At 37.9% G+C, this 10,090-nt stretch overlaps 1 protein-coding gene across 2 annotated transcripts in view; it reads right to left on the minus strand.

Annotated features, from left to right (window-relative positions):
• Positions 1-4,406, minus strand: part of LOC113680742 (fibroblast growth factor receptor 4) — a 16,229-nt gene extending 11,823 nt beyond the window's left edge. For both annotated transcript variants that reach the window (XM_089195004.1, XM_089195003.1), the window contains exons 1-4: positions 4,308-4,406; positions 1,714-1,880; positions 1,012-1,341; positions 1-301 (exon numbers count right to left, since the gene is read on the minus strand). The exon at positions 1-301 is cut by the window's left edge and continues 14 nt beyond it. In XM_089195004.1, coding sequence (XP_089051130.1) covers positions 1-301; positions 1,012-1,341; positions 1,714-1,834 — 752 coding nt within the window. In that variant the 5' untranslated portion in view covers positions 1,835-1,880; positions 4,308-4,406. The remainder of the gene's footprint in view (positions 302-1,011; positions 1,342-1,713; positions 1,881-4,307) is intronic.
• Between the last annotated feature and the right edge of the window lie 5,684 nt (positions 4,407-10,090).

The raw sequence follows: 10,090 nt of genomic DNA on the forward strand, positions 1-10,090 counted from the left end.
GTTAAGAACCCTGGCAATGACAAATTTTTTCCAACGACGCTTTCTGCCTTACATTGATATTTTCCAAAATCTTCCATCTTCACTCCAATAATTAACAGCAGCTGGCTTTGAATGCTTTTATCGTCCATAGTACTGTTAATGAATTTTACCCTCAGGTTGGGCTGTAAGGCAGATGAATTATTGTTCTTGATCCATGATATGGTTGGTTTAGGGAAACCTGAGGCGGTGCAGTTGAAAGTTACATTGGCCCCTATATCAGCACTTTGGTTCCGAGGAACTCCTATTAACTTAAGCGCAGCACCTGAGAAAAAAAGTACATTGCAATAAATATTCCCTGTTATCACTGAGATAATCTGGTTTTGCATATTCCTGTATTTACAATACAGGAATATCAGTTGCATCTAGACTTTATCTAGACTTTGCTGACCACCCCTTTATGGTCATATTCTTGTGTTCGGAGAGAACATTTTAAGGCATAGTGTCCCTTACCGGAGTAGGTACGTCTGCATTTTTTTTCCTTTTATTACTATAAGTTTATTTTTTTTCTTATCACAAAGCATCACTGATAAAATGCATTCATTAGTTTATTTATGGTTTACAGATCTAGAATCGCATCGGTGAGAATCACCTGCTCATATCATGTAGTAAAATGTGCATGAGAGCAGTGAATGCTCCTGTTTAAATTTTTCGTTTTGCAGTAAACCCACTTTTTGTCACTTATTACAAAAGCAGTTAAGTTATTCGTTTTCTACTTGTAGAATTTCTTTTTTGATTGTCGCTTTTCGTGCCCTGTTAGCCAACCGCCGAAAAAATGAACTCTGCGGAACTTTCCTTCACCGATAAGCTATACCTACTATGTTTTGGACTTGCTTATCTGCCCACCTCAAAGGTTTTTTTTAGATTCTAATTATTTCAATCGCAACAAAACTGAATGCACGGCACCCACCTTTACATAACAGAACGTAGTATGTGTACCTTCCATTAGGGGCATACTAAGCCTGATTTGCTTACCTTGGATCCTTATATCAAATGATTTCCTTGTGCAGTGATTTGGGTAATCATTGCCTGATTGGCAAGTGTAGTTGCCAAATTTGTCAACTGTCAGATTTGTAAGCACCAATTGGCAGCTGTATTTTTTTTCACGATTTTTTTTATCAGGTTGCTGGCACTGAGCTTCAACTTCATTACTCTGTGGACCGTACCACCGGATGTACTTGACCCATCTACTTATTTGTGTATTATCTTCCGCTCTTGGCCTCGCTTCGCAAGTCAGGATTATGGAGGCACCAATGGGGAAAATGTTGTTATCTGGACTTGAAGATATGGTGACCACGGGTTTCTCTGCGAGAGGGATAAAATTAAAACGATTATCCCTATTTATATATACAGCCGTTCTGAAAAATGTTGCATTGCGAGGAGATATATGAAATATAAACAAATTTTCTTTTTCCGTTACAAAGGTTATGGAAAAAACAAAGGGACAACGCTTTATCTCGACAAGCCTGTTTCGTGATTAGATCCCTCTTCAGGGGATTTAATGTATAAACACGTAAATAGATAGTTAGATAAAATAGATAGATTTCTACATACATACACACATTCATACATACATAATTACACGAATACATAAATATTTAAATACATACAAGACATATCTACTCATATTTACATGGTCTTTAACCAGAACGTTTAAAAGTACTTAAAATTACTTACCTTTAATATTGGGTCTGCATGTTTCGCCTCTGACGAATGGAAGTTTCCATAAAGCGCCGGTAAGAGTTAACAGTACTAAACACGTCGACGCTTCTCGAAGCCAAAAGTTATTCATCATCATGAAACGCTGACAATTTGGTAGTTTGATGTTTCAAGTGACCTGCAGGCTGGATTATTTTAAACTGAAAATAAGTATGACCTAAATTCATGCGCTCCAGTAGTTAAGAAGGAGAAGAAAAAAAGAATAATATAAGTTAACAATTTTGCTTTTTTTACACAAAACTATAGCCCAAAGGTAATATCGGAACGCCTTCCTCCCAAAAATCATTTCCTTACGTTATTTTTATCGGTTCGTTTCAGCAGCTTTTTATCTCAAAACAAGATCTGCGTCTTTTCATAACCCAGCAATTCATTTGCAGGGACCTTCAATTCGCGGGTACAATCGTCAACAGTGACAAACAAAATCCAAGCTGAAAACTTGAGTTCAATTCAGCTAATCTTGAAGGTGTTACGTTGTAACATGCATCGTGCACTTAAGTTAATTGTCCATGTTGATAATGACCTTCCGCACTAAGTTAAAAAGAAATTCCAACAGAACGTATCATAAGAATACAGAATTATTCGGCTTGTGAGGAACTTTGTGCCATGCGGGTTGATCAGGGTGAATCATAAGCGGCCCAAGCTCCAGCTGTGACATGATCATCTTGCGCAATAACAGTCATGGCGGAATTATAAGAGTTTGTATGGGCATATTTACGACCGCCCTCAGGAATAAACAAAATACGTCAAATTCTCAAAAAAAAAAATACCTCACCTTACTTCCACAGTGTATCATTTGTTATCTGACCGCTTACTTTGATGTTGACGTTTTTTATACGTTAACGTTGACGTTTCCTGATACATAATTCGGTTATTTTGATAGCTTTTACACAAAAACCGAAGTCGCCAAATCTTGAGGTCTATACAAGTACCGCTAGACTCAATTTATGCGAGTGGATGATCTTATTTGATCTGACTAGCGGAGACTCCTATTAGAGAAAAACGTCTGTTGCGTTTGTCAAAACGTCATTATCAGGGACAACAGTTTGATTCGAGCTTCCCAGCTTCTGCTTTCCGGTATAAATCAAATTTTTCTGGCAAGTTTTCAATTTCAGATAAACGCAGGAATGATTTAATCGTGACATAATTCACCCGAAACTTCGATCTAAATGTTATTCATCATGCAAATTTCGAAATCTTCCAAGATCAAAGAGTGACGACATGTATTTGTCACCTGCTTTCTCTGACATCTTAAGGAAATTTATGCAGCATTTAAGGCAGCTCGTGATGATTCAGCGCTCTTATATAAATTGGAGAGGAATACTTTCTGAACCCATATAATACAATTAGCTCACATTGTACTGGAGATTCACGAAAGGAACGTCACTTTTTTTAAGGCTAAGAGCAAACGAAGGCCGCAAGGAAGTCTGTTAAGCGCGAGAACATACAGTCATTGAAACTTTAAGGATTACACTTAATTTTAAAAAAATTCAGATTAAAAGAACGTAATAAAATAGCCTGTCCAAACTGTACTAGGATTCACTGCCAGTTTTTCCACTCCATCTGAGTTTCGTTTTTAAAATGGAATATTATGACGACTGTGGTAAATTTCACATTGGTATTAGTTTGTTATTCGTAGAGGCCAAAAGTTGACCTCTCCAATTTTTTCTCCATCATACGGATGCATACGTTTGGCCACCGTAGTAATGAAAATATGGTGGAAGTTGAAATAATAATTTTTTTCATATTGAAGGAATAATGTCCGAAACGTTAATCGTTAGCGAGGTAAGGCATTTGTCTCTTGGAAATAAGCCATAAGCTTATCACAATGTCCATTTTAAAAATACATTTTTCATTTTTCAGCATGAGAATGCTGGCGACAAAATTGAAATTTCGAATTTAGTGGGTAAACACGATACACTCCAGACGACTTATTTGAAATGACTGATGCGCGACAGTGACAAATTGTCATGAAAAAATAAAACCATGTCACGTTCATAGTCAGTCGTTAGACTAGAGAATGATTCATCTCAGGCAAATGATGAATACTATGCTAATGATAATCTTTTGGAGAAAAAAGCAGACGCAGTTTAAGATTGCAATACAGCGGGTAAATTACGCTTTACTGAGATTGATCTTGCTGTGTACGACTGGAGAAACTTCACCTCAAAACTAGATTCGTTTAACTTAGGACTTAAAATTTGAATTAAAGTGTTTTGCCGTATGATGACTCGTAATAAAGGTTCATTTACATGGACTGATTCAAATGTTTGCCGTATTTGAGACTGATCATGGTAAATTATGGTAACGATTACGAGCATTTAAGACTTCTGTATGTAATGTCCTAGAAAAACAATGCGACCAGTACTCATCCACTAGAATTTCACGGAATACGATCTCACTAGTAGTCTCAAAACATCGGTTCAATTCTGCATCTTTAAAAGTCGTAACTCGTATTATATTAAACAATTTTGTTTAATCTTTTTTTTTTTCAAAGAAGATGAAAAAAAGTAGTAATTTAACAACTCTTTTGTTCATAAACTTCATAAACTTACCTTTGGGTAGCTGTTGACTCGTTTACATACCACGTATTAGAAGGCAGTTAAACTAATGATAGCGGCTCCACAAGGGAACTGTGCGTGCATCTGTGAGTTAAAAATAAACATGATCATATGAAGCGACATTTTTATTGGTAATATAATACAACTCAGCAGATGTCACATGAGGAAAATGAAGGTTAGAGCGACTATTTCCATGTGAGTCGCCTAAAGTTTGACACGATCGAAGATTGTTTGCAAGGCCTGTTTGTCAGCAAACTATAGAATGCTACTGTTATCTTATTTACAAATTGGTATCTAGTGGATAAGAGTAAAAAACAGGAAGATGTGCATGCACGCTGACGAGCGATTGGTGCGTGGGAAAGCGCTTTGCGCGTTGGATGACCTCAAACAACAAAGACCAGCAGTGTTTCTTCCAATAAATTATTTCATATTCACATTCATTTTTCCATTGGTTGGTGTTTCTGTATTTCACCGTTTGACAGAGTCCAGAGTCATAAATCGGAAAAAAAAAATAGCGAACAAAAAAACAAAAAACTGCCTCCTTTCCTTTTCTTACATGTCCTAATAAATGTCGGTTTTTGCGATATTGGTTTCTGAAACTTTGACGTGGTCGCTGCTACTAAGCATAGATAAGCATTCTAAGCATATATTCTAAATAAATTATGATTAACTACACTTGTTTAATTAAGGACGTTCTGTTAGCGTTTTTCATCGTCTTACCACGGGAAATATTCATACCTATCTAAGCCTCTGATATCTGTCAACATGTTGAACTTTTCAGCTGTCTAAGTAGCGCTTATTTCATTTGCAGGCAAATAGTGGCAAGTATTTTGGAAAAGAGAGCCACGTCGACAACCTCTCACTCAAACAAAGCTATGTGGTCCTTATCATATTTTCATATTTGTTGTACTCTGTCTGTAAGTCTTTTAAGCACAGGCGTCCCAAGCTCACGCCTTGCGAAAACGCAAAAGATTAATTGATGAAAGCGTCGCGCGTTGTGTGACACGGTGTTTGGTTACCCAAGGAACCGATGAGAATCGTAATGTGTTGTTACGAATAGAATTGGGAAAAGAAATATGGCCGATTTATAGCTAGATATTTCGAAATATGAATATTATACTCGTGAGATTAAAAAAAAACTCGTGGTTTCCTGCGTTCTCTGCCGTTTTATGCTCGCTTTTGCCACCTTATTCGTTATCCAGTTAAATCGCACCATGGTTAGATCGCTCCTAGTTAGTTTGCTCCAGCCAAAAGTTAGATCGCTCCACTCAAAATTTAGATCGGTCCATCAGGTATCGCCCCATGTAAGGTAATCCAGGACAGTATTAGATTCTGGATTCCTCGTTGTGGATTCCGGATTCCAGGTGCTGGATTCCGGATTCTACCGCTGCAGATTCCGGATTCCAAAACACAAAAGATTCCAGATTTTAGTTTCTGGTTTGCCCCTAATTTTCACATTTCGTTTTCTAGGAATGACTTCAATGGCGGATTTTGCTATCGAAGGATATGTTTGTGAATGCATGTTTGTCCATTTATATTTCCATAACAACATTTGATAATTATGACACTTGAAATTATGACATTTGAAATGTAAAACAGCAAATTAAGGGATAAATTTTTATTGTAGGAATAACTGTTGAGACTGTGCGTCTCTTAAGTCCAATGTCCATTAATTCCACATCTTTTAGCAACTCTGAAGAAGCCAGGCCGCATTTCTTTCATACAGGTTCCTCGAGGTTCTTTCAGTGATTTAACAGTAACAAAGAACTAATAGTTCAAATCATTGCTTATCATTTTTAATTTGTAAATAACTGTTGTACTAAAAAGTTTTTCTGGTACAGCATAACATTTTTCCGACTTGGAAAAGATGGCCAATTTTTTTAAATTATGACTACTTAGAACTGCCAAGAAAACAGCTCGAAAATACTTCCCTATCATCTCAAATTACTTTTTAAACTTTCCTTTTAAACAAAAACCATGGTATTGAGGCAAAAATCTAAACTGGAATAAAATTTACTAACACCCCTGGTAAATCGCGGACAGAAAAGCTTGTTTTCCTAGATGTAATTGGCGATGATGTTCGACGAGATTGCGCATTAAACGGTGTTACACCAATTCAACTATGCTTACACCTTTGAAAAATCGCGAAAGATCTTCATTTACACGGTAATAACAGATTCCATTTTCTATACTTCCTTTTTTCTTTGGAAGGTTAGCCAAGTTATATCGCATTACGTCAGCTATGAATCCTTCAGAGCAATGATTCTATAAAGTTTCAGATGGCCCGCCGCTATTTTCTTTTCTGGACCTTAAAATCGGGTAATATCTTATCTTAGTCGCACTGAGATATGATGCCTTATGAAATCTTAAATTTGTTATTCTAAATGCCAAATATCAAAGAAAGCAGTTTACGTTTAAATGCCGAACATTCGACCTATAAATAGACCTCTCCTGGCTCCCATAAATATCCATATATAACTTTGTTCAAAGTTTATCATAATTGGAAACGTGTGGTCCGTCGCCCTGATAAGCTCACTCCTGCTAATCTTGGAAGCGACACTTCCCTTTCACTCTCCCCAGCTGCTCTCTCATCCTCTGAAGTTTGATCCTCATCATCTCCAACATCTTCGTCATCGAGGTCACCATTAGCAAGCCTGCAGAACCTATTGTTCCCCTCAAACGTTAGAGTGATGCTTGAACCCTCGACAGTGAATCCCAAAACTCGGGTTAGAATGCAGTTGAGTGAGTTCCGATTACAGACATCGCCATTCAGCCAATGAAATTGCACTTTCTTTCGTAATAAATTGCCTCCATCTACTTCTAATTGAACGTCTTGAAGGAGAGTAGCCAGCCAGAATGGCGAAATCTCACAGCAACGACATCCTTATCGTGGTAAAGAGTTTGCACCCGCACAGTTCCACCCTGCAGTACGACATTAGCATCTTCTATTTGGCAGGCTGTTTCGCGCAAAAATAGGCGATTTCCATGACCAGTGCCAGGTAGCTTGATAAAATATTTAACGAGCAGAGTTTATTCAAACCTATAGTCTAACCGATCTGAAAACGACAAAAGGCCTAACTCACTGTTAACGAGCGAGTCATGCTGTGCGTTCGCTGCGTTCCAGCATTTAACGAGGCGTAATACACTGTTGTTCAATGAGATGCAAACAATTGGCCAGGTATTCTCAAGTTGAAAAAGTGTGTGTTTAAGTGTGAATCACAATTCGGGCGAAATTTTGCGCAAAGTAAGCGATTTTCATGATCAGTGCCAGGTAGCATAATAAAATATTAAACAAGCACAGTTTATTCAAGCCTCTAGCGTAACTGATCTCAAAACGACAAAAGGCCTAAAGCACTGCTAATAAGCGAGTCATGCTGTGCGTTTGTTGCGTTTCATCATTTACGAGGCATAATACATTGTTGTTCCATGAGATGCAAACAATTGGCCGGGTATTATCAAGTTTAGCAAAGCGTTTTTTCGAGTCTTTCAACTTCTTTTAAACTTCCGAATTTTACTACATTGACGATTTACGCTCTAACCTAGAAAAAATTATTACTGACCATAGTTTGTAATTAAAACCTCCGTCGTTCCTGTTTGTTCGTTGCAACCCCGAAAAAAAATTCAAAAGTGTTTCATGATACACAAAAATCCACAAACCTCAATTATCTTGAACCCGTGTATTTTTCTTTTTTGTCTTTCTTTCTTCGGTTTCTTGAGCTCCTGAAGATGCATTTTCAGTAGTTTTTTGTAAGTTTCGCTGGAGGTTAAGTTAGTTGAAAATGGAAAAGAAAATCAATTGAATCATTACAATGTTACACTTACCTTTCCCTCTCCGCCTTTTGCTTTTTCTTGTGCTTCCCCATAGATTATGATTGAGGTATCGAGATTTAGAGAAAGAGCAAATCGAATAAACAAATGATATATCAGTATTGAAAAAGACACTACAAATTTTCTGTACACTGCGGCTTGTGTTCCTCCACGTGCTCTGAGTGACTGGTGCAGTTTTGACAGTTCCTGGCTTTCGTCTGGCTTCTAATTACAATTATGCCTCCACGGTCATCAGGAGAATATTACTTTTTGATGCTCTCATTATGATTTATGGAAAATGAATATTTATTTTTGATTTTGGTAAGTCGCGAGTCAGAAGTGCCAGAAAGTTCGAAAGAGTCGAAAAGGAAAAGAGTATTAAGTATTAAGTATTAAGTATTAAAGTCGATACCTCGACCCTAGGTGCCAGATAAAAGTAGCGCAGTTTCCGGTGCCAAAGCTTGCCGTGCGCCCAATTTGCTTAAAAAACCGGCGGGGAAAGCGGGCAAAAGCAAAGCATCCAAGTTGTCAACAGTTAGATTAATTTCACAGAAATTTACAAATTCCTCGATTAAAAGCAAAACTAAAGCGTATCTTTTACAAGGTCACCTTCCAGCTGTTCTTATGACAACCAGTAATTTAATCTCACAGGACGTCCTTGCGGCCAAATCATTATTTAGAGGTGTTCCAAAACAATCAAATAGCGGCCATATTGATGTTTCAAGCAAATCCTGTGGGATTTGAAAGCTCACTTTGAGCACCGATTGATAACGTGAGCGAACTGCACTCTAGTGGATTCTGGATTCCCTTTTAGCGGGATCCTGGATTCCAAAAGCTGGATTCTGGATTCCAGAGCCCAGTATTCCGGATTCCACAAGCAAAAATTTTTCCTGGATTCCGGAATCCGGATTACCTTACATGGGGCGACTTGTCTCTAAATTACCCTGAACCCCTCTGGGCACATTTAAATCAAGAAAGGGCAAATGTCTATCCTTTTCACGCTCAAGGGGGAATTGGATCGACGGCTCTACTGAATTCAAATGCGACGAGAGGCGCTCCGCTTCATTTCCGGATACCGCAGAAATAACATCATCGACATATCGTTTCCAGAAAAAGGGTTTAACCGGTGAAGTGGCTAAGGCCCTTTGCTTCACGTCTTCCATTACCATGTTAGCAATGACAGCAGAAACGAACGAACCCATCGCTGTACCAAAAACTTGTTGAGAGCAGGTGCCGATATATGTAAATTGCGTGGTTTTGAGACAAAAAGACAGCAGATGAATAATATCCTCCACAGGCAAAGAAGTTCTTTGTCCCAGGGAAGCATCTTCTCTGAGTCTTTCCTCCACAACTTTAACGGCAAGGTCAACTGGGATTTTGGTGAAGAGCGAAACAACGTCGAAAGATATTAATTCTTCACAAGCGTTAAGAGTTTTATCTCTTATGAAATCCGCAAATTCGCAGGAATTTTTGACAGTGTAATCAGTATTCCCAACAACAGGCGACAAAATTCTCGCAAGATAACCAGAAATTGCATAAGTCAGAGAATTAACAAAAGAGACAATGGGTCTCAAAGGAATTCCCGGTTTATGAATTTTAGGTAAGCCATAAAAACGTGGACATAAGCCGTCACTACTGTTGACATAACATTTTGTACGTAGAGTCACTAATTCTAGAAGCTTTTTTCAAATCAAGCAACATTTTGTTTAACTTTCTTTGAGTTTTACTGGTAGGATCAGAGTTTAAGACAGCATACGTATTCTTGTCATTAAGCAGAGACAGAGCTTTGTCGTGATATTGCTCTTTGTCCATAACCACAACACAATTACCCTTGTCAGCAGATAATACGAGCCTGTCCGGATCCTTTTTGAGAGCTATAAGCGCATTGAAAACATCCTTTTTAATGTTTTTGGGAGGAGGTTTAGCACGCCTGAGTATGCTACTTACTTCTGCTCTTTCCAAATGCCTAC

The sequence above is a fragment of the Pocillopora damicornis genome, chromosome 2 (genome assembly GCF_964200805.1).
Source record: "Pocillopora damicornis chromosome 2, jaPocDami1.2, whole genome shotgun sequence".
In the NCBI taxonomy this organism is placed as follows: domain Eukaryota; kingdom Metazoa; phylum Cnidaria; class Anthozoa; order Scleractinia; family Pocilloporidae; genus Pocillopora; species Pocillopora damicornis.